At 36.9% G+C, this 26,300-nt stretch overlaps 1 protein-coding gene across 3 annotated transcripts in view; it reads left to right on the top strand.

Moving 5' to 3' along the window:
* The window catches only part of DLG2 (discs large MAGUK scaffold protein 2), a 2,068,078-nt gene that overhangs the window by 294,935 nt on the left and 1,746,843 nt on the right, over positions 1 to 26,300 (top strand). For all 3 annotated transcript variants that reach the window (XM_082343299.1, XM_082343288.1, XM_082343300.1), the window contains exon 3: positions 3,070 to 3,215. In XM_082343299.1, the coding sequence (XP_082199425.1) occupies positions 3,070 to 3,215 (146 nt within the window). The remainder of the gene's footprint in view (positions 1 to 3,069; positions 3,216 to 26,300) is intronic.

Genomic DNA, 26,300 nt, shown 5'->3' with positions numbered 1-26,300 from the left:
TTATCTATCCTCTGTTACATTCTGGGTAATTTCTTTTCCAGTTCTGCTTTGTCTAGTCTGCTGTTTAACCCATCCATTGAGTTTTCTAAAAAAAATAATGACACATTTTCATTAATTAATTAATCCATTCATTCATACCAATATAAATTATTGGATATTTATTTAATACTTTGGGTATAATCCAATCCTATGTTATATATATATATATATTTGCTCAAATTGCTCCTGTTTGGCCATCTTTGGTTGCTCTTTCATATAAGTTCTGTGTTGTTTTTCTTTAGGGTTCTTTTTTTAAATTAAAAAAAAAATTTAACATCTTTATTGGAGTATAATTGCTTTACAAAGGTGTGTTAGTTTATGCTTTATAACAAAGTGAATCAGCTATACATATATATATATATCCCCATATCCCCTCCATCTTGCGTCTCTCTACCACCCTCCCTATCCCACCCCTCTAGGTGGTCACAAAGCACCGAGCTGATCTCCCTGTGCTATGTGGCTGCTTCCCACTAGCTGTCTGTTTTACATTTGGTTGTGTATATATGTCCATGCCACTCTCTCACTTTGTCCCAGCTTACCCTTCCCCCTCCCCATGTCCTGAAGTCCATTCTCTACATCTGTGTCTTTATTCCTGTCCTGCCCCTAGATTCATCAGAACCATTTGTTTTTAGATTCCATATAAATGTATTAGCATACAGTATTTGTTTTTCTCTTTCTGACTTACTTCACTCTGTATGACAGTCTCTAGGTCCGTCCACCTCACTACAAATAACTCAGTTTCATTACTTTTTATGGCTGAGTAATATTCCATTGTATACATGTGCCACATCTTCTTTGTCCATTCATCTGTCGATGGACACTTAGGTTGCTTCCATGTCCTGGCTATTGTAAATAGAGCTGCAGAGAACATTGTGGTACATGACTCTTTTTGAATTATTGTTTTCTCAGGGTATATGCCCAGTTGTGGGATTGCTGGGTCATATGGTAGTTCTAGTTTTAGTTTTTTAAGGAACCTGCATACTGTTCTCCATAGTGGCTGTATCAGTTTACGTTCCCACCAACAGTGCAACAGGGTTCCTTTTTCTCCACACCCTCTCCAGCATTTATTGTTTGTAGATTTTTTGATGATGGCCATTCTGACCGGTGTGAGGTGATGCCTCATTGTAGTTTTGATTTACATTTCTCTAATGATTAGTGATGTTGAGCATCCTTTCATGTGTTTGTTGGCAATCTGTATATCTTCTTTGGAGAAATGTCTATTTAGGTCTTCTGCCCAATTTTGTATTGGGTTGTTTGTTTTTTTGATATTGAGCTGCATGAGCTGCTTGTATATTTTAGAGATTAATCCTTTGTCTGTTGATTCATTTGCAAATATTTACTCCCATTCTGAGAGTTGTCTTTTCATCTTGTTTATGGTGTCCTTTACTGTGCAAAAGCTTTTAAGTTTCATTAGGTCCCATTTGTTTATTTTTGGTTTTATTTCCATTACTCTAGGAGGTGGGTGAAAATGGATCTTGCTGTGATTTATGTCATAGAGTGTTCTGCTTATGTTTTCCAGTAAGAGTTTTATAGTGTCTGGCCTTACATTTAGGTCTTTAGTCCATTTTGACTTTATTTTTGTGTATGGTATTAGGGAGTGTTCTAATTTCATTCTTTTACATATAGCTGTCCAATTTTCCCAGCACCACTTATTGAAGAGGCTATCTTTTCTCCATTGTATATTCTTGCCTCCTTTATCAAAAATAAGGTGACCATATGTGCGTGGGTTTATATCTGGGCTTCCTTCCTCCCTCCCTCCCTTCCTTCCTTCCTCAACTTTTGAATTCATATAGATACCCCCAATTCTAAGCTAATACCAACTGTACTTATTCATTACCCTCTACCATTTGGTGGAGAAGACTGTATAGACGTCAGAGTCATTACGTGTAGGCCCTTTCAGCAGACAGAGTTAGGGAATATATGTGTTTATACTAACCTGTGTGTATGCATATTTGTGAGTATTTCTGTATGTATCTATTCATATCTCTGTTAAGCCAAGCAGGAGTTTGTAATGTTGTCTTCAAATGTAATCCAAAATCATATGACTCAGTCTAGTACGACACCCCACCCACTTTCTTTTTTGTAACTTCCTACTCCAACAGTGAGAAACCTGCCTCCCACTATCTGCCATCCATTTATTTAATTGTTCAGTTCTAGTTATATATGTACAGTGGCTTCAAAACTGTTGACTTGGATTCCAGGAGAAACAAATTTACCAACTAGAATATAGACTAGGATGCTTTTGTGTAGTTTCTTTGTCTTTGGTTTTACAGTCTCTACTCATTTTTAGGTTATCAACTTTTTCTCCTACTGCCTTCAGTGAGGTTATTTCATTCATTTGTAATATAGTTAGAGTCTTTTGTCACATTCTGCGCATCTTGGGATTCCCTGACCTCCTAAATGATTTTTTAAATTTGCATGCATTTGGTTTACTCTTTGTGCTGTAAAATTCTTTGGGTTTTGACAAATGCTTCTTGTTAGGTGCCCACCATTACACTATTATTACAGAATGTTTTCATCACCCTGTGATTTACCTATTAAACCCTCCTCTCCTCTCCCAGAACCTCTAGAAATCACTGACCATTTTATTGTCTCTTTAGTTTTGCTTTTTCCAAAAATTATATAAATGGAATCATACACTGTGTAGCCCAGCTATATGCCTGGCATTTTTAAACTTAGCAATATATATTTAAGATTCATCCATGTTTTTACATGGCTTGATAACTCGTTCATTCTTATTGCTGAATAGTATTCCATTAAATGAATTTACTACAGTTTGTTTATCCATTCACTAATTGCAGGATATTTTGATTTCTTCCAATTTTTGCAGTTCTTAATAAAGTTGCTATAAGAATTTTCATGCAGGTAAAAATGCAATTTTTAGGATTTCCTCTATTAATGTTGTTTTTCTTTGAATACATAGTTATGTAGTTTTTTTAATCAGCAAAATTTTCCATATACATGTACCTGGAGAAGCTATCTGTGAGGTGGTATATGACATTTCGATTTTTCCCTTGCATTTCTTTACAGATATTCAAGAATTTTATGAGATGACATTGCTAAATTCTCAAAAAAGTTGTGAGCAGAAGATAGAAGAAGCCAATCAAGTTGCACAGAAATGGGAGAAGACATCCCTTCTTGCTCCATGCCATGAAAACCTTCAAAAGTCTGTAGAGGTATATTACTGAAACTTTTGAAAGTACTAAATATTTATTTATACTAGTAAATACCAAAATTATTTATACCAGTAAAGAAGTAGTAGTTGTTAGTAGTGGTAATTGTTGCAGTAGTAGTAATCATTATCAACAAATGTGAACAGTAATAACAGAAACTTAGTTACATACCGTACTGCCAATATTACATACCAGTATTACATACCATGCTGTATATAATATTTACATTTGAAAATCCAGATTTTGCCAAAAGATAAAATAGGCATAGGAAGGACATGTTTCTTCATATTATATAAGTGAGTTCTGTTATGAATATTGTCATAGTTTGAGCTGACTCAAGTATTGGGTGGGCCAAAAGTTTCATTCGGTTTTTTCTGTAGGATGACTCTAGTAGCACTTAGTTGTCTTTAACTTCATTCGAAACAGTTTTGCTAGATTGTATGTGACAGCTGTCATATCAGTGTGCATTATAAAAAAGACATCAAAATTGGTGAATTTTTGTTTAGCTATTTTAATATTCAAGACGGAAGAAAAAAAGCAACATTTTCAGCTATTATGCTTTATTATTTCAAGAAAGGTAAAAATGCAACTGAAATGCAAAAAAAGATTTGTGCAGTGTATGGAGAAGGTGCTGTGATTGATCAAATATGGCAAAAGTAGTTTACAAAGTTTTGTGCTGGAGATTTCACGCTGGACGATGCTCCACAGTCAGGTAGACCAGTTGAAGTTGATAGCGATCAAATTGAGACCAATCAACATTATACCACGTGGGAGATAGCCAACATACTCAAAATATCCAAATCAAGTGTTGAAAATTATTTTGTACCGGCTTGGTTATGTTCATCGCTTTGATGTTTGGGTTCCACATAAGTTAAGGGAAAAAAACCTCTTCACTGATTCTCTACTTAAACGTAATGAAAATGTTCTGTTTTTAAAACAAATTGTGATGGGCAATGAAAAATGGATACTGTACAATAATGTGGAATGGAAGAGATCGTGGGGGAGGCGAAATGAGCCACCACCAACCACACCAAAGGCTGGTCTTCATCTAAAGAAGGTGATGTTGTGTATATGGTGGGATTGGAAGGGAGTCCTCTACTATGAGCTCCTTCCAGAAAACCAAACGATTAATTCCAACAAGTACTGCTCCCAATTAGACCAACTGAAAGCAGCACTCAATGAAAAGTGTCCGAAATTAGTCAACAGAAAACGCATAATCTTCCATCAGGATAATGCAAGACTGCATGTTTCTTTGATGACCAAGCAGAAACTTACAGCTTGGCTGGGAAGTTCTGATTCATCTACCATATTCACCAGACATTGCACCTTCAAATTTCCGTTTATTTCGGTCTTTACAAAACTTTCTTAATGGAAAAAAATTTCAGTTTTCTGGAAGACTGTAAAAGGCACCTGGAACAGTTCTTTGCTGAAAAAGATAAAAAGTTTTGGGAAGACAGAATTATGAAGTTTCCTGAAAAATGGCTGAAGGTAGTGGAACAAAAGGTTGAATACATTGTTCAATAAAGTTCTTGGCAAAAATGAAAAATATGTCTTTTATTTTTACTTAAAAACCAAAGGCACTTTTTCGCCAACACAAAATAAGGCATTCTTGAATTTCAGGACATGCTTCTGATGCAATGGGGGAAGGAGATGGAAAGTGGGATTGCAGAGTGTGGTCTAAGGCTGTGATGTCTGTAGAAGAGCCGTATATCCTGGGGCAAATAAAATGATTCATTGGGAATAGGAACAAAATAATAGAACTCCCATTTATATTGCTTTTTATCACATTATTTATAATCTTTTATATTTAGGTAATTTATAACATATATTTAATTATTTATAACATATAACAGTAATACATGTATATTTAAAAATAAATATGAAGCTATTAGAGAGACATCTCTCAAGATGGTGGAGTAGAAGGATGAGCCCTTACTCCCTCTTGTGAGAGCACTGGAATCACACCTAACTGCTGAACAGTCATCAACAGGAAGACACTGGAACTCACCAAAAAAGATACCCCACATCCAAAGACAAAGGAGAAGCAACAATGAGACAGACTTCGACAAGACTGGGGGAAACAGAGACTCCACTCTTGGATGGCACACACAAAGTAGTGTGCGCATCGGGACCCAAGGGAAGGAACAGTGACCCCATAGGAGAGTGAACCAACCTACCTGCTAGGGTTGGAGGGTCTCCTGCAGAGGTGGGGGGTGGCTGTGTCTCACAGTGAGGACAAGGACACTGGCAGCAGAAGTTCTGGGAAGTACTCCTTGGCATGAACCATCCCAGAGTCGGCCATTAACCCCACCAAAGAGACCGGGTAGGATCCAGTGTTGGGTCGCCTCAGGCCAAGCAACCAACAGGGGGGTAACCCAGCCCCACCCATTAGCACACAAGCGGATTAAAGTTTTACTGAGCTCTGAGCACCAGAGCAACAGCCAGCTCTACCCACCACCAATCCCTCCCATTAGGAAACTTGCACAAGCCTCTTAGATAGCCTCATCCACCAGAGGGCAGACAGCAGAAGCAAGAAGAACTACAATCCTGCAGCCTGTGGACCAAAAACCACATTCACAGAAAGATAGATGAGATGAAAAGGCAGAGGGCTATGTCCCACATGAAGGAACAAGATAAAATTCCAGAAAAACAATTAAATGAAGTGGAGATAGACAACCTTCCAGAAAAAGAATTCAGAATAATGATAGTGAAGATGATCCAGGACCTCAGAAAAGGAATGGAAGCAAACATCGAGAAGATGCAAGAAATGTTTAACAAAGACCTAGAAGAATTAAAGAAGAAACAAACAGAGATGAACAAAGAATAACTGAAATGAAAAATACACTAGAAGGAATCAGTAGCAGAATAACTGAGGCAGAAGAACGGATAAGTGACCTGGAAGACAGAATGGTGGAATTCACTGCCACGGAACAGAATAAAGAAAAAAGAATGAAAAGAAATGAAGACAGCCTAAGAGACCTATGGGACAACATTAAACGCAACAACATTCGCATTATAGGGGTCCCAGAAGGAGAAGAGAAAGAGAAAGGACCCGAGAAAATATTTGAAGAGATTATAGTCGAAAACTTCCCTAACATGGGAAAGGAAATAGCCACCCAAGTCCAGGAAGCACAGAGAGTCCCATCCAGGATAAACCCAAGGAGAAACATGCCGAGACACACAGCAATCAAATTGGCAAAAATTAAAGACAAAGAAAAATTATTGAAAGCAGCAAGGGAAAAATGACAAATAACATAAGGGAACTCCCATAAGGTTAACAGCTGATTTCTCAGCAGAAACTCTACAAGCCAGAAGGGAGTGGCATGACATATTTAAAGTGATGAAAGGGAGAAACCTACAACCAAGATTACTCTACCCAGCAAGGATCTCATTTAGATTCGATGGAGAAATCAAAAGCTTTACATACAAGCAAAAGCTAAGAGAATTCAGCACCACAAAACCAACTCTACAACAAATGCTAAAGGAAGTTCTCTAAGTGGGAAACACAGGAGAAGAAAAGGACCTACAAAAATAAACCTAAAACAATTAAGAAAATGGTCATAGGAACATACATATCGATAATTACCTTAAACGTGAATGGATCAAATGCTCCAACCAAAAGACACAGGCTCGCTGAATGGATACCAAAACAAGACCCATACATATTCTGTCTACAAGAGACGCACTTCAGACCTAGGGCCACATAGAGACTGAAAGTGAGGGGATGGACAAAGATATTCCATGCAAATGGAAATCAAAAGAAAGCTGCAGTAGCAATATTCGTATCAGATAAAATAGACTTTAAAATAATGATACAAGAGACAAGGAAGGACACTACATAATGATCAAGGGATCAATCCAAGAAGAAGATATAACAATTATAAACATATAGGCATCCAACATAGGAGCACCTCAATACATAAGGCAAGTGCTAACAGCTGTAAAAGAGGAAATTGACAGTAACACTGTAATAGTGGGGGAATTTAACACCTCACTTACACCAATGGACAGATCATCCAAACAGAAAATTAATAAGGAAACACAAGCTTTAAATGACAGAATAGACCAAATAGATTTAATTGATATTTATAGGACATTCCATCCAAAAGCAGCAGAATACACTTTCTTCTCAAGTGTTCATGGAACATTCTCCAGGATAGATCACATCTTGGGTCAGAAATCAAGCCTCAGTAAATTTAAGAAAATTGAAATCATATCAAGCATCTTTTCTGACCACAACGCTGTGAGATTAAAAATCAATTACAGGGAGGGCTTCCCTGGTGGCGCAGTGGTTGAGAATCTGCCTGCCAATGCAGGGGACACGGGTTCGAGCCCTGGTCTGGGAAGATCCCACATGCCGCGGAGCGACTAAGCCCGTGAGCCACAATTGCTGAGCCTGCGCGTCTGGAGCCTGTGCTCCGCAACGGGAGAGGCCACGATAGTGAGAGGCCCGCGCACCGCGATGAAGAGTGGCCCCCACTTGCCGCAACTAGAGAAAGCTCTCACACAGAAACGAAGACCCAACACAGCCATAAATAAATAAATAAATAAATAAAATAAAAAAAAAAAAAAAAAAGAATTTCTTTAAAAAAAAAAAAAAATCAATTACAGGGAAAAATACGTAAAAAACACAAACACATGGAGGCTGAACAACACGTTATTAAATAATCAAGAGATCACTGAAGAAATCAAAGAGGAAATCAAAAAATACCTAGAGACAAATGACAATGAAAACATGATGATCCAAAACCTATGGGATGCAGCAAAAGCAGTTCTAAGAGGGAAGTTTTTAGCAATACAATCCTACCTCAAGAAACAGCAAACATCTCAAATACACAATCTGACTTTACACCTAAAGGAACTAGAGAAAGAAGAACAAACAAAACCCAAAGTTAGTAGAAGGAGAGAAATCATAAAGATCAGAGCAGAAATAAATGAAATAGAAACAAAGAAAACAATAGCAAAGATCAATAAAACTAAAAGCTGGTTCTTTGAGAAGATAAACAAAATTGATAAACCATTAGCCAGACTCATCAAGAAAAAGAGGGAGAGGACTCAAATCAATAAAATTAGAAATGAAAAAGGAGAAGTTCCAACAGACAGCGCAGAAATACAAAGCATCCTAAGAGACTACCTCACGCAACTCTATGCCAATAAAATGGACAACCTGCAAGAAATGGACAAATTCTTAGAAAGGTATAACCTTCCAAGACTGAACCAGGAAGAAATAGAAAATATAAACAGACCAATCACAAGTAATGAAATTGAAACTGTAATTAAAAATCTTCCAGCAGAGAAACATCCAGGACCAGATGGCTTCACAGGTGAATTCTATCAAACATTTAGAGAAGAGCTAACACCCATCCTTCTCACACTCTTCCAAAAAATTGCAGAGGAAGGAACACTCCCAAACTCGTTCTATGAGGTCACCATCACCCTGATACCAAAACCAGACAAAGATACTACAAAAAAAGACAATTGCAGACCTATATCACTCATGAATATAGATGCAAAAATCCTCAACAAAATACTAACAAACAGAATCCAACAACACATTAAAAGAATCATACACCATGATCAAGTGGGATTTATCCCAGGGATGCAAGGATTCTTCAATATACGCAAATCAATCAATGTGATACACCATATTAACAAACTGAAGAAGAAAAATCATATGACCATCTCAGTAGGTGCAGAAAAAGCTTTTGACAAAATTCCACACCCATTTATGATAAAAACTCTCCAGAAAGTGGGCATAGAGGGAACCTATCGCAACATAATAAAGGCCATATATGACAAACCCACAGCCAACATCATTCTCAATGGTGAAAAACTGAATGTATTTTCTCTAAGATCAGGAACAAGACAAGGATGTCCACTCTCACCACTGTTATTCAACATAGTTTTGGAAGTCCTTGCCTCGGCAATCAGAGAAGAAAAAGAAATAAAAGGAATACAAATTGGGAAAGAAGAAGTAAAACTATCACTGTTTGCAGATGACATGATACTATTCATAGAGAATGCTAAAGATGCCACCAGAAAACTACTAGAGCTAATCAATGAATTTGGTAAAGTTGCAGGATACAAAATTAATGCACAGGAATCTCTTGCATTCCTATACACTAATGATGAAAAATCTGAAGGAGAAATTCAGGAAACACTCCCATTTACCATTTCAACAAAAAGAGTAAAGTACTTAGGAATAAATCTACCTAGGGAGACAAAAGACCTGTATGCAGAAAACTATAAGACACTGATGAAAGAAATTAAATATGGTACAAATAGATGGAGAGATATACCATGTTCTTGGATTGGAAGAATCAATATTGTGAAAATGATTATACTACCCAAAGCAATCTACAGATTCAATGCAATCCCTATCAAACTACCAATGGCATTTTTAACAGAACTAGAATAAAAAATCTTAAAATTTGTATGGAGACACAAAAGACCCTGAATATCCAAAGCATTCTTGAGGGAACCGAACAGAGCTAGAGGAATCAGACTCCCTGTCTTCAGACTATACTACAAAGCTACAGTATTCAAGACAATATGGTACTGGCACAAAAACAGAGATATAGATCAATGGAACAGGTTAGAAAGCCCAGAGATAAACCCACATACCTATGGTCAACTAATCTATGACAAAGGAGGCAAGGATATACAATGGAGAAAAGACAGTCTCTTCAGTAAGTGGTGCTGAGAAAACTGTACAGCTACATGCAAAAGAATGAAATTAGAACACTCCCTAAACCACACACAAAAATAAACTCAAAATGGATTAGGGACCTAAATGTAAGCCCAGACGCTATAAATCTCTTAGAGGAAAACACAGGAAGAACACTCTGACATAAATCACACTAAGATCTTTTTTATCCACCTCCTAGAGTAATGGAAACAAAAACAAAAATAAACAAATGGGACCTAATGAAACTTAAAAGCTTTTGCACAGCAAAGGAAACTACAAACAAGATGAAAAGACAACCCTCAGAATGGGAGAAAATATTTGCAAACGAATCAATGGACAAAGGATTAATCTCCAAAATTTGCAAGTGGCTCATGCAGCTCAATATCAAAAAAACAAACAACCCAATCCAAAAGTGGGCAGAAGATCTAAATAGACATTTCTCCAAAGAAGATATACAGATGGTCAAGAAGCATATGAAAAACTGCTCAGTATCACCAATTATTAGAGAAATGCAAATCAAAACTGCAGTGAGGTATCACCTCACACCAGTTAGAATGGGCATCATCACAAAATCTACAAACAACAAATGCTGGAGAGGGTGTGGAGAAAAGGGAACCCTCTTGCACTGTTGGTGGGAATGTAAATTGATACAGCCACTATGGAGAACAGTATGGAGGTTCCTTAAAAAACTAAAAATAGAATTACCATATGACTCAGCAATCCCACTACTGGGCATATACCCAGAGAAAACTATAATTCAAAAAGACACATGCACCCCAATGATCATTGCAGCACTATTTACAATAGCCAGGTCATGGAAGCAACCTCCATGCCCATCTACAGACAAATGAATAAAGAAGAAGTGGTTCATATATACAATGGGATATTACTCAGTCATAAAAAGGAACGAAATTGGGTCATTTGTAGAGACGTGGATGGATCTAGAGACTGTCATACGGGGTGAGGTAAGTCAGAAAGAGAAAAACAAATATCGTATATTAACACATCTATGTGGAACCTAGAAAAATGATACAGATGAACCGGTTTGCAGGGCAGAAATTGAGACACAGATGTAGAGAACAAACGTATGGACACCAAGGGGGGAAAGTGGCCGGGGGTGGTGGTGGTGGTGTGTTGAATTGGAAGATTGGGATTGACATATATACACTAATATGTATAAAATAGATAACTAATAAGAACCTGCTCTATGAAAAATAAATAAAATAAAATTCCAAAAAAATTAATAAAGCTATTAGAATTGTATGCTCAAATGGTTTTTTACACATAGGATTGTGGAATCAAAAGTTTGGAGACTACTGTTGGGGTTAACAGTTACGAAGGAGTAAGGGAAGTTGAGGTATGTCTCATTTTCATAGCTGAGGTTAATATGGAGGCAGGGGCTGATCAGTGATGTTTTTAAGTGGCAGTCCGTACTTTGAAGGCAGGTAGTAGTGTGTGTGCGTGCAACACACACACACAGTCTGTCAAAATCGGGGTTGTGTAGCTGATTTGGAAGGTACATGGAATCCTAGTGCTAATCAATGGCACTTTGATTGCCTAATCTTTGAATTGTTAAGATTGAGGCCTCTGATGTACTTTCCATCCTGCTCAGAATTGATTTGGAAACTGAGTAAGACTGAGTCTAATAATTACCTTGATTCCTTGAAGAAAAAGTTAACAGTGACAATAATGTGTTAATTCATAGATACCAACTATGTGACATTCATAAAATACTTAAAAGCATTAAAACATCTTAATTTCAATACCTAGAAGTAATTATTTTGACTTCTTCAGTCTTTTTTTCTGTGCAAATATATGTACATAAAATAGGGTGTTTTTATGACTTATAAACTGAATGCTGTACTAATAGTATTTACCCATATCATGTCATTAAATATTTTAAAATATTTTTTTGAAAGTATTTTAATGGCTGTATTATATTCTACCATTTGGAAGTTACTTGAGCAGTTCTCCATTCAGAATTGAAGCTCTCTCCAGTTTTCTGCTCTGAGCAATGTGTAATGGCCATCCATGTATATAAACCCTTGTGCTTTTTCCAATTATTTCATTAGGGTTGATTTTATAAATGCAACTACTGAGGCCAAGGATATTGACATTTTTAAGACTCTTGTGACAAATTGTCAAAGTACTTTGTGGAAAGGTGTTACCAGCAGTGTTTGAAAAGGCATATCTACCTATACCCTTAGTAGCATTAACTATTTAAAGTATTTTGTCATATTAATAGATAAAATTTGTTACTTAATGCTTTAGGTTGAAATTATTTATTTATTATTGAGACTGAACTGTATTTTCTTTTTTTTGTGTGTGTGCTTATAGGGATATAGAAACTCAGGTCTTACAGGCTACTTAAGAGATTTTCTCATATAACCCCTTGGTTTCTGTGCAGTATTATTATTTTTTTAATTAATTAATTTATTTATGGCTGTGTTGGGTCTTCGTTTCTGTGCGAGGGCTTTCTCTAGTTGCGGCAAGTGGGGGCCACTCTTCATCGCGGTGCGCGGGCCTCTCACTATCGCGGCCTCTGTTGTTGCCGAGCACAGGCTCCAGACGCGCAGGCTCAGTAATTGTGGCTCACGGGCCCAGTTGCTCCGCGGCATGTGGGATCTTCCCAGACCAGGGCTCGAACCCGTGTCCCCTGCATTGGCAGGCAGACTCTCAACCACTGCGCCACCAGGGAAGCCCTGAACTGTATTTTCTTATGATTATTGGCTATTTATATTTCTTTTGTGATTTATTCAAGTGCTTTGTCCATTTTTCTAAGTGGTGCTAGAATTCTTTTGGTTTTGCAAGAGCATTTTATTTATGAAATATGCCTTTTGTCATAACTGTTGCAATATTTCTAGTTTGTGGATTACTATTAATTTTGCTTATAGTGCTTTTTGACATTCAAAATATTTAAAATTTTTATGTGATACAATTTGCCACCTTTTTTAAAAAATTCTTTTTGCTTTGTGCTTCCTCATTCCAGGATTAGTTAGTTAAGTATTCTCCTATATTTTTTGTAGCCTCTTATTGCTTTGATATTTTCTCTTTTTGAATTTTTAAAAATTATTTTTAGTAAATTTCTAGATGCGTAGTCCCAGACATATACCTAATTTTGTATAAATTATCAAATATATGCTTTTTATTCTAAATGAAGTTTTTTTTTAAAACTTTCATTTTTGCATGTCTCTTCTTTTACTTGTTTCCGTCCTATGCTGCATTAGCTCTACCCTTCTCACGTACAAGGTACAAAGATTAATGTGTTTAATCTTTCTTCACTCATATAATATGTATTCATATATAAACTATGTACATGTATATTGGAGATGGATATATATATGTGTGTGTATATTATATATATATATATATATGTTTGTGTATATATATATCTATATATATATATCCATACTGGAGCATGCACACACATATACACACAGAATTTGCACAGTAACTGTTTCTCAAAAAATGTTCATATTATTTGAATGTTTCTTCAGGTTGTCTGGTATAGCTTTAGTTCATTCTTCTCATGGATGAATAATTTCATATTGAGTCTATCATAATTAATTCAGTCATTCCCCTCTTTTTTTAAATTTTATTTATTTATTTATGGCTGTGTTGGGTCTTCGTTTCTGTGAGAGGGCTTTCTCCAGTTGCGGCAAGCGGGGGCCACTCTTCATCGCGATGCGCGGGCCTCTCACTATCGCGGCCTCTCTTGTTGCGGAGCACAGGCTCCAGACGCGCAGGCTCAGCAGTTGTGGCTCACGGGCCCAGTTGCTCAGCGGCATGTGGGATCTTCCCAGACCAGGGCTCGAACCCGTGTCCCCTGCATTGGCAGGCAGACTCTCAACCACTGCGCCACCAGGGAAGCCCGTCATTCCCCTCTTAATGGGAATTTACTGTTTCCAGTTTTCTGTCACTATGAATAGTGCTGCAATCTAATGATTGTATGTTCATTCAAACTTACTGATGCTTTTTATATCTATAGGATAGATTCTCAGGGGTGGTATTTCTGGCTTCAAGGGTATGCAAATTTTTAATTTAAATAAGTGTTGCCAGACTGATTTCACCTTTCAAATTTCTGCCGACACTGCATGTCAGTACAATTTTATCTCATATCTATCCCAGCAATAGGTGTTACTGCTCTTCTTAATTTTTGCCAGTTTAATAAGTTTAGTGATGCTTCATTTTTAACTTAATTTCCTGTTTCCAGACTATTAGTGAATTTTAGCATTGTTTCATATGTTTGTTGGGTATTTTAATCTGCTCTTCTGTGAATTTATTCATATTGTTTTCTCATTTTTCTATTATATATCTCTTTTTTATCTACTTTTATGGGCTTTTTGTATATTCAAATGATTGAATTTACACGATCTTGCTATATGTAGATTTTCTTAGGGATAAAGATTTTCCATGAATTGATATATACATGTAATGACTTTGGTTTATGATTAGTATCCCTTCAACAAATATGTCACCTAGAAAACTCATTAAAAAAATCCTTTAAGCTATTTACTCAGTGGTTATCTAAAAGATTACTTGATTGAATCCATATAGATCAAGACTTTTAATAGGTTCATGAACAGATACCAGCAATATAAGGAAGAATGATGAGAAAAAAATTCACGTGGTTATTAGCTTATTTATTTTTCAACATCAAAATGAGGATAGGCAAAATATATTTAATGTAATCTGGGTTTTTCCATGTGCAATTTAGGGTTTCTTTTAACTCTATTCTATACATCTTAAAATCCCTTGTTTGGGAAGTCGTCAGTCTATGATGACTTAAATATTGGCCAGTTATACCCAAAATATAAGAACATGAATGCACACTAACTTCAATCAATATGCTTCTGAAGTAAGTCTCATCGCTCTTCCTTAATGGGCTATGTGAGGCAAAGAGACAGTTCTGGCTGGTTTATTTCACTGAAGATAGAAGTGGGCACAGGGGAAAAGCATCTCTTATTTGGGGTCTCAGTGACCTGGGCCAGGACAGCTGAGGATCTTGTCCTGTGGGGGTCGGCTTTCTAAAGTCAAAGTTTGGAAAGTGAGTCCAAATTAAGTTGTTGCTAAAATGGTCTAAGTGAAGAACAGTAATTAGAAATGAAGTGAAAATGAAGTTCATAACCAGAAAAGCTTAGAATAACATTAGCCTAGGTTGATTCTGAAGATGTAGTACAAATGCTTTTTATGTTTTTTAATTCTCACTTTGTATCCCCTCCTTTGAACAAACTGAGCTTATTTAAAGCAGCTGGGAAAGACATGTAAGCTCTGTAAGGGCAACAATCATAAATCTCCCTTTTCTCTGATTCCTTAGCACCCACAAGAGTGTTTGTCACATAATACGGTCAAGAAATATATGTTAAACCAGAAAGAAGTCCCTCTAAGCATCCTCTGGTTCCCAACTTCAGTCTGGCCTTAGGACTCCTTGCCTATCCCATTATGCTTCTCCTTTTCTATTCTCTTAGCTAAGTCTCCCCATGATGTGGACTAGAGTGGAGAATAAATTGGTATGCCTTAGTTGATCAAAGCTGGCAAAGGATGTCATGGATAATATCTTCTGAATCAACAAGAATGATATTCTTATATGACTGGTACATTGGCTCTGGAAACAGAAGTTTCAAAAACACTAAGGCAATGGTCGTACCACTGGGATATTACTTTCTGGTGGGTTATATATGTACTAGTACCTTTATTTTTAAAAAGGTTTTGTTAAGACATCCATAGCCTTTAAAAATCGTTGATAATGCAGGAAAATGCAAAAGGAGGTATCCTCTGACAACTGCAGTCTACTAGTCTGAGGCAAAAGTCAAGAATAGTGGTTGAAATAATGACTTTATTTTATGGATTCAGGATTTAACTTAGTGTTCTGGTGTTTTTGTTTTTTGTTTTTTGTTTTAGTAGAGTCAAGTCAATCTCTTGAAGTATTTTGGCAATGTAAAGACAAAACCTGACAGCATAAGAATGAACGTTTCAGGGCAAGTAACCATTGGACTGGATATTTTAAAGACAGATAGGCATCAAATGTCTTCTGGCTGCAAGATGTCAGTGTTATTTTAATGCCAAGGAGGTGTGGCCACCCCAGCAGAAGGCTCCACAAGGAAGGGCACCATTGTACACTCGGTGCCTAGCGTAGTGCCTGGCGCAGATGAAAAGTAAAGAACTATAATAGTGCATAGATATTTTAACTTTATTTTTCTGTAAATCAGCATGATCTTGGTATGAAGCCTTGAATCTTAGTCAATTCTGGGTTTTCTCAAAGCATTTCTGCTTTATACTTAATCACTCCCCCACTTTTCCTGCTCCATCCTTTTTTTCTCAGAGGGGACAATTCCCTGGGGCACATATTCTGCCACTGCATCTCAGTGAGAGCAGAGACATTGTGTAATACTGTATATCACTGTGTTGAGGACAGTGCCTCAATTACTATTGATGGACTGAATAATGTTGCTGGGAGAGACATGCAAGGAAGTGATACCAAGCAGGACCATATGGGGCCCCTGGGCACAAAAGCCTTCCTGTGTCCCCCATTTCTTTGAGTACAGGTTTCAGTCAGCCTCCACGTCCTTCTCTGAGTTCCAACGGGCAGTTTCAGAGAGTTGTTAATTAGGGAAGGGAGGGGACGTGAGACAAGGGAGGAACAGTCAAAGAGAAACAATAGTTCAGCTTTGGGGCAAGGTCCTGGTTCCCCCTCAAGGGATATACACAATATCTTTGAGCTGTTTTGCAGATACTGAAAGCCCCACCAGGTGGGAGAAGTTAACTATATGCTGCCCACAAGCACATAGACCCCAGGTGGTTGGAACCAGAAGGTTGATGATGCTGACTCCCACTTACCTCACTACCATCCAATCAGAAGAATGTCCACGAGCTGATCACGCCCTCTTTGAACCATTTCTATAAAACTTCTCACTACCCCCTCCAGGTTGGGGCACAGTTTTGAGGGCATTAGCCTGCTGTGGCCCCCTTTGCCTGGCAACGCAATAAGGCTATTCTTTTCTACCTCACCCAAAACTCTGTCTCTGAGATTTAATTCGGTGTTGGGGTAAAGAGGCCAGATTTGGCTTCAGAAGCATCATGGTCATCAGTCAGCATCTACTGTGAGATAACTCCTATTGGGACATTTCCTTCCTAATCTTCAGTAGTCATCACTCCTTTAAGTTGGCATTTGCAGCTGAGATGCATGTTTCCACCTGGTCTCTAGCTTTAAGGTCCACTCCACCATCTGCTCCTCCTCTTCATTCCAACCACAAAGCTTCTTCACTTAAAAAAAAAAAACAAAACTCCATCTGTGTATCTCATAGCTATTGTATATGGGCAAAAACTAGCAGCAAAATGAGCATTTGGCTGCTTCCTGCTCTTCTTGGGGTACGACGGGATCTTGTGAAGCTGTTCAGGATTTGCTATCTGGATATTCCTTTACCATTGTTTCCCCTTTATTCTCCTGTGCCGCACTGGTGCCAGGGAACTTCTTTAAAGGCTTAGGGTTGGGAGAAGGATGCAAGCCGAAATGATTCTCTTCAAAGTTTTCTTTTTCTCTTCTTTTACTCTTTTTATCTCACTCTTTAACATGAGTTTTTTGGTCAGAGAGAGGTGGACCACGTATATATAGTTGGGGAGAAACAGATTCCATTTAACTGCATATTCTTATAAATCTTTCCAGTCTTATACCTGGACTATAGTTTTTGAATTTAAAAGCAAAAATATGGTGACTGTGCTTTCTGTTCTTATGCCCCTTGGAAGGTCTGGAGACCTTTAATACAGCAACTCAATTGTAGTATGGTAGGGTAAAAAGGATTTGCAAGGAAAACCCATTATTAATAAGTCATTAGGTCTTTCTGCAACAGATGCAGAAAGATTTGCTGCATTGATAGTAGCATATATCCTGCAACTTGAATTTTAATGCCTGGCTTCCTACAGGAAAATTTACTGTAAAGAAAAGAGGACAGTAGATAGAAATCTCTTAATCAGGTTCTGAAAAATAAGAAAAAATAAAGTGAAGCTTAAGTCTCAACCAGACCTTTTTTTTCCCCCTGTTTTTTTGAAACATAATTGATGTACAGCACTGTGTTTAAGTTTAAGGTGTATAGCATAATGACTTCACTTACATATATTGTGAAGTTATTACCACAGTAAATTTAGTTAACGTCCATTAGTTTATATAACTACCAAAAAGAAAAAAAAGAAAAAAGATAAGTTTTGTTCTTATGATGAGAACTCTTAGAATTTATTCTCTTAACAATTTTCAAATGTACCACACAGCAGTGTTAACTGTAGTCATCATGTTGTACGTTACATCCCCAGTATTTATTTGTCTTCTAACTGGAAGTTTGTACCTTATGAAACCTTTGTTTTTAAAAGATACTTGTGAAAAATGCTGTACATCTTGCCTTGCAATTCAACTCAGTAGTTCTTTGATATTTTTGATTCTGTGGTAGTGTCTCTCTACTTTCAGTATTTTGCTATAAAATAAATCAGAAGTGATGGAAAAATGAGATTGGAATTTTGTACCATGTAGTATGACACTGTATCATACTTAATATAATTTTAAGTGGCTGGTTTTCTACTGCCCTGTTTTCAAACAGTGTACGTGCAATCTAGAAACCTTCACAGAGGAGAGGGTTTTAGCATTTCTGGTGGAACATAAGACAGTGTGACTCCTTTGCCAAAACCTGCCAGTATCTTTCCACTCAAAGTGAAGGTTAATTTCCTCACAGTGACCTGTGGAGCCCTACAAGTTGTGGCCACAGTTACCTCTCAGATCTAAATCCTAGTCCTCACTCACTCCTGTCCTGCTTCTCTAGCCTCCTCACTGCTCCTCAAATACTTAGAACCTTGAAGTTTTGCACTTGCTTTGTCCTTGGCCTGAAATGCTATTTCTCCAGATAGCTGCATGGGGAAGGGGAGTCATCTCTTTCAAGTCTTCAATGTCACCTTCTCAGTGATTCCTACCCCATTCTACTTAAAATATCCTTCTCACCTGCCCAGAACCCCTGTTATCATTCCTTGCTTTGTTTTTATTCATTGCACTTTTCATTATCTATCAGAGGAGCATTACGTTTTGTTAAGAGCAAGCCCTCTACAGTCAAACCATTTGGGTTTGACTCCAAGCTCCACCACTTACTGGTTGTGTGAATTTTGGGGAAATTACTTAATCCCACTGTATCTCAGCTGCTTCTTCTAAAATGGAATTGTCACAAGAATTAAACATTTTTTCCCCTCACAATGAAATATTAGCTGCATGAGGGCAAGGATTTTTGTCTGTTTATCGCTTTTACTCTAGCACCTAGAATATTTCTCCCATTTTATCAATTACTTGTTTAGAAGTTTAGTTATATGATTTTGGCTTATAGCAAGTTTTCCTAAGAACAAATATTCTGAAGTTTGCTCCACCTTTTTAGCCAGGACCATTTGAATCTTCCATGACAGTGAGCTGTATTTTTAAAATAAGGGCATAGCCCAAGTGACAGTTAATAGAATGATTCACTCATCCATTACGTCTTTCATTTAAATATTTATTGTCTAAGCTACTGTTTTTTGTTAGACTCTGTGCTAGATACATTCACTGGGAGACACTGAAATTTAAAACATATGTTTTTTTCCATTGACCCTGACCTCAAGGAGCTTGTTTTCCAGTCGAGAGTCTGGGCTTTTAAGGTGAGTGCATGAGGATGGTGACTAAAACACTAACCTTGTAGTCAAATATATCTGGTTTATATATTTTATTCCTGCCACTCGCAAGCTATATTACCTTGAATAAGTTATTCAATCATTCTAAACTGTAGGTTCCTAATCAATGAAGCAGGGAAAATAATTGTACCTACCTCAAAGGGCTTTGAAGTTATTATATGAAATTATCTATGTAATGTGCTTAATATAGTGCCTGGTACATAGTAGGAACTCAATAATTTTTATCTACTATTACTGTTGCCTTGAAGGATGGATAGAGTGTGTAGAAAGAGGCAAAAAGTGTGCTCCAGGCAGAGAGACCAGCCTGATTTAAGTCAGAGAAATGGTAAAGCATGGGATGTATATGGGAGATTACAACTAGTTCTGTTTGACTGAAATGTGGAATACATTAAAGTAGGTAGGGAATGTAGAAAAATCAAAGCTCTGTCATGTAATTCTTCACCATGAAGTAACCACTGCTAGCATGTTGGCATATTTCCTTCTAGCTATTTTTTTTAATACAGTGTAAATGTGTGTAAAAGAGTGCTTATTATAGAATTGAGATTAGAAATATGGATGATACTAGTAAACATTTATACAGTGCTATTTATTTGCCAGACAGTGTTCTAAATGTTTTACTTGTATTAACCCCATTGCTTCCCATCTGGCTCTTCTTAACAGATCAATTATGTCTTCTAGGGTTTTAATAAAAGAAAAGAAAAAAAAAGAAAAACTCACTCTGAAATACTCCCGAGGTAGTGTATATCTCTATGTATAAGATAATCCTGGTTTGATACTCCGTAGCTGATCATTTGGCAGTATTTCTCCAGCTGTCTTCTAATATGGCTGTGCTTGGTTCAGTCTACTTCCATTTCCATAATAGGAGTTATTTCTCTGAGTACAGATTTCTTTAGAATCTTTCTATTATTAAAAGGGGAAAGGAGAAGTTGGCTAGATCAGGAGTTATCCATTACGTAGAGTTTTAGAATGAGTTTATGTTGTTTCCGTTGGTTGTCCCTCTGACCCTTATTTGGTAGCATGGACCTTCCATAATACTACTTTCTGAAGAGATGGAGAAAACTTCTTTTCATCTCCCTCCTGTATCCCCACACAAACTGAGGGAAGACTCTTAAGATAGAGGGAAGCATCAGCTTCGCTGCTCAGTCCTCTGTCTCTAATTTACTAAGGAGACTATTCTGGTGACATTAGAGTTCCTGAGGGTAGAGTTTGGGGTAATTATTCAATAGGCAGGGCTTAAGGTATAATGGTAAGTCCCTTCAGATTGTGAGAGGGTCCTAGATCCGGAAAGATACCTGCTATTTCCAGCCCTATGAAGCAACATTTTCCCTAAGACTTCTGATGAAAGATCTTGTTATTCCAGCTATCTTCCTCTTTGTCTGATTCCATTTCTCATAGTCCTAGTTTATGAAAATTGTCCTTTTCTAGCTGATTCACCAAACCTCAGTTCTTAGTGAGGATAACATTATTTATTAATTTATTCTGCCAATATATGTATATATATTTATTTTCAAGTCATCAAGTTTATTTTGCTCAACAAATATTTATCAAGTGCTTTTTATGTTCAGGTACTTTTCTAGGTGATGAGAGTAAATTCTACTGGGTGTGAGGTGGGGAGCAGACAGAAAATAAACAAGTAAGAAGAAAAAAAACCACAAGGCAGTTTCTGATAATTGCTCTGAAGAGAAAGAGAAAAAAACCCCTCAGGTTGACAAGGAGTCACTAGAAGGCTATATTTTACAACATGACCAGAAAACATTTTATGTTGTTTCAGGCCTTTTTCTACTATAAAAGTCATGGTGATAAATATACATTGGACCCCATGAAATTGCTTATAATCAACATTTTTCACCCACAAAAATGGCAATTTTATGTGGTTCAACCTAATAGCTGATAACCCTGAGAACTTCTATCTGAGCAGATAGAATTTTAAGAGCTAAGATCTTTATATTAAAGTTTTATTTCAAATGCATAATTGCTCTCTACCAATATTCATTGAGTATATTATTATATGTCAGAATAGATATATATCAACAAACAGAAAACATTTCTTTTGATTGCATACCCATTATAATCTAGTGGAGGGGACAAGCAGTAAGTAATTATCAAAATTAAATAAAGTATATAATACATTAGTATGTGATGACTGCTATGGGAACAATAAATATGGTTGAAAGGCATTAGGAATGCTGGTTACAAGGGATAGCAATTTTAACTGAGTGGTCAGTGTAGACCTCAATGACAAGGTGATATCTGAGCAAAGAACGTGAAGGATGGTAATGGAATTATCTGTGAGATTATCTGGAGAAAGACCATTACAGGTGGAGGAATCGCTAGTATGAAGGTCCTATAGTGGGAGCATGCTTAGTATATTCGTGAATAGTGAGGCCAGCCTGTTTGGCTGCAGCTGAGGGGAAAAATGGAAGAAGAATAGAAGGTGAGGTCAAAGAGGTAATAAGGGGACCGGATTATGTACAGTCTTATAGGCTACTGGAAAGATTTTACTCTGAGAGAAGTGAGAAACTATTGGAAGGTTTTGAACATATGAATGACTTAATTAGACCTTCCCAAAAGGCATGCAGAATCTTATGTTTTTAGGAATTAGAAATATTTTATTTTTGCCTGGGTTGGCTTGACTTGCCATTATTTTCCACACGCTTCTTTACTGTAGGTCTATATTTAATGTCTATTGAAGTGGATAGCAAGGATACTGGAGTCATTGTTTTGGATCCTATGAAGTCCCTGTAGTGTGCCCCCCAATGACTGATTTCTCCCTTGAAACAAAATCAGATGATCCCCAAAGTAAAAGCTTTGACATAGTTTTAGTAGTATGTAGTTTAAAAAGACCTGGAGGTCATGGTTTTAGACTTTTCTTGTCTTGAAAGAAAGTGACATTTACCTGTTTGCATTCAGCCTGGGATCATTTTAAACATAAGCTCCACCTATTAGTTCTTGAAATTTCATCTCGGGTGCCTAGAGGGAGAGATCTCTCTTCTCACTTCCTCAGCATGTGCATGATAAAATTCTAACTGTTTAACTAAAAATCTGATTTATATAAGGTTTTTGGAAAATGTAGATCAAAAAGTTTTTTGCCACCCCGTTAAAGCATTTAACCTGTAATATGTTGTTGATATCACAAGGTGGCAGCAGCAGCATCATAACAGAGCTGTTCCGTGTTGAGTTATTGAAGTTTTGAAACAAGTTGGAAATTATTCATTCAGCCTTTACTTTAGGAATAAAACAAAAGAAATTCCTTGTTTTAAACATTTTAAAGTAAGCATACAATTTGAAGTTAGATTTTGTTCATTTGTTTGTTCTTTAGGCGATTTTTCCTGAGCTGTAAGTGATTTATCTTTCTCGTCTATTCTGGTCTATGCTGAGGCACATATTGCTCTTCTTCTATCTGCTAACACTATTTTAACTGATTTTTAGCTCCCAGGTATGGTGAGTTTTCTATCTTTTATTCTTTTGTGAAAGAAGTGGACATAGCATCCTCCCCACTTCTGCTTTAAGAATTTATATATATTAGTCTGTTTTTTTCCACAGAGCTTGAATTGCTGAGCTGAAGCCTGCAATTCTTACTTGGTAACAGAAAGAAAGCATTTTTATATTACTGAACAATTATTAAACCATGTTGCAGTAACAGCCTTGGGCCGGGAAGGAGGAAGCTTGGCACAACAGAAAAATTGAGCCATCTGAGACCTTTGTGTTTGGATTTTGGTTTTGCCATTTGTTAGTTTTGTGGCCATGGCCAAATTACTTAACCTCTGTGAACGTCAATTCCTTTATCTGTAGAATGTTAAAATAATAATAATGCTTACCTCATAAGATTGTTGTGAAGAATGAATAATACATAAGGCATATAAAGTACTTAGTACAGTTCCTGAACCTAATAAATACTCCATAAATAGCAGCTATTTTGATATGATCTTATGGAAAGTCCTTTCACATCTCTGAGTCTCATTTACTTCATCAGTAAATGGAGAAAAAAAAATCCTACATGTTAGGGAGAAGCAAATGAAAGGATGTATATAAGAAAGTTTTGAAAACCGAATTCTGTAAACTGCATTATATTAAAATGTGTGGTAAAAATAGGATTTTATTTTCCTATTTCATCATTCCTCCCTGGGGATTCAGATCAAATAATAGATGAGAATGCATTTTGCAAAGCTGAAGCATTATGTGAATATAAGATAATATCATCATTACTATATGACGTCCAAATATCTTCTCATATGCCCATTGCTGTTACTTGGAATTCTTTCCATGGGTAGTTTGGTGGAGCTGAACAGGAGAAAGAGAATAATAGTTATTCCTGTTAAAATGTGCATACCTGCTGTAAGACAATACTGCTGTTAGCAGGCTCTTGCATGAGCTTGTCAGAGCTCCATATTGATATTTAAATAAGAACAGTAGTTTTTGTTTGTTTTGTTTTGTTTGTCTGTTTGAGAGAGTGGGTGGAAAAAGAGTAATTATTTGGCACGGGGGACCTGGGTAATGGTAGGAAGGAGGTAGGGAATAAATGATAAATGGGAGTTGGGAGAGATGTGGAGTGGAGAGAAGAGGCAGAATCAGGGAAAGGGAACCTTGAAGAAGAGGATGGTCTCAAACATAAGCTTTAAACTACTAGTTAATGTTTTTGTTATACCAGTCTGGCAAGAAACACAGAAATTAGCCGTTATAAGGAATGATGAAACTGTCTTCCCTTCTGTTCCCCTTCCCTCTTCTCCCTTTCTTTCCCTCACTTTTCTCCCTCCTTCCCTTCCCTTTGCTATCAGTTGTAGAATATCTGCTATGTGTAGTGTCTTTAAGCTGCCACCTGCCTTTGCACACAACTGGTTTGTAAAAGCGAACCTCAGGAACACCTTCTTTATAGCCTCAGTTCAGTTCTGCCCAGCTCCCTTTGACTTGTCCCTTTCACTTGATTCCTTCTTTCTTCCAGTCTTCTAATTCCTGACCTGAATACTAGTTATTTTCTTCTTCTTGGACTTGATATCTTTCTTTATATCAGTGATAAAGATGCGGAAGACCAAGGCTTCTTTTTTGATCTTATTCTTTAGTAGGAGAAACAGTGTCTCATATGTATAGACCATTACATGTTTGAAAATACCACTTATCTTAATTGATTCTCAAAACGGTTTAGTAGGCCAGGTAGAGTTGACGTCACTGTCCATATTAGAAATGAGGAAGCTGTGGATAGGCAACTTGTCCAGAATCATATTGTTAGAAAGTGATGGAGTTAGGAGTTTGACTCAAGGCAGGGATTTTCCCATTACACTACAGGAGAAAAAGAGCAATTTTTACTAGGATATTGGAGATGGGTTTCATGGCTAGGTAGCATTAGCACTGGTGTTTGTGTGATGCTTAAGACTTTGGTTGAAGAGACAGGTGTTCCAGATAGAGAAAACTAAGTGAAGGCTTGGAAGAGTAATAAAACCTGCTACCTATAATTGAAGTCCGGGCTAGGCACTTTTCATGTATTATCTCCTAATCTCTATAATAATCCAGCAAGGTAAGCATTTTATTGATTGATTGCTTATCTTTTTTTTAAATAGGATTTGAGGTGGTAGGTAGATATTATTATTTCTAATTTGTAGAAGATGAAACTAAACCTCAGAAAAGTTAAGTAACTTGATCAACATCACATAGTAAAATGTGGTGTCATGGGGATTAATAAACATGTGCCTGACATCCCATGTCCCTTCCTAGGAAGAGAGGGGAAAGGCTTTATGGATAACAAGTAGTCAGGTTCAGCAGGCAGGGGGGGCTGAGAATAAGATAGGTGATTTTAACTGATTGAGAGCTTTAATTACAATACTACAGAGTTTAGACATTCTTCTTTAGGCATTTGTGAGCAATAGAAAGTTTTTGTGTAAGGAAGTAGCATTATCAGCTATGATGAGGAAGATTCAGCTGGCAGCATCATGCATGATAGATTGGAGAAGGGAGAAACTGGTGGCAGGGAGACCAATTGCGTGGCTGTCACACTAGAAAATATTCAACTGAGTACCTGGAGAATTATGCATTTCCCTTCTTAAGGATACTGAATAGTGGATTTTTCTTTACAAGTATCATTTCTCCTGGGTAATAACTTGACTTATAAAGAACAAAATTATGTTAAATTTAGAAAACACAGTCAAACTAACTTGTAAAAGAAAGGAAAATCCTAGTGACAAAATTAGTTACCTAGGGAAACCTGTGAGTAACTTAATGGAGCTGGTGGTTACTTTGCTGAGGTTGAAGGTTATCTATGAATAATTTAAAGTAATAATTTTCTTTGGAGTATTCTAGCTAATCTTCTAATAATCTGATCCAAAATAGTGAGAGTACTTTAGTTTTCTACCTGATATTGCTCAAATGTAATGAAAGTGGATCACATTCATACTTACTGGAATCACTGGACCTTAAAGGATATATTATTGAGATAGTGTATAGATATTTAACTGTAAAATTCCACTAATTTTAATCACTTTGAAATTTCTCTAAGTTTGACCTTCCTCTTCATCCACAGTGCCACTGATCTAATTCAGTCTTTCATAGAATCTTGCTAAGAGATTTGACAACAGGCTTCTAACTGATCCTCATAATCTAGTCTCTCCTCTTTTAATTCAACCTCCATAATCCAACAGTTTAAAAACTACCTATTGATCCTTATTGATTACTGACTGTTGTTCCATTTCCTTAACATAGCAATTACCTTGGGCCTTTATAGT

This window comes from Balaenoptera borealis (genome assembly GCF_965194805.1).
Source record: "Balaenoptera borealis genome assembly, chromosome: 11".
NCBI classification, from domain to species: Eukaryota; Metazoa; Chordata; class Mammalia; order Artiodactyla; family Balaenopteridae; genus Balaenoptera; species Balaenoptera borealis.
This window is presented reverse-complemented; position numbering and strand designations above follow the sequence as displayed.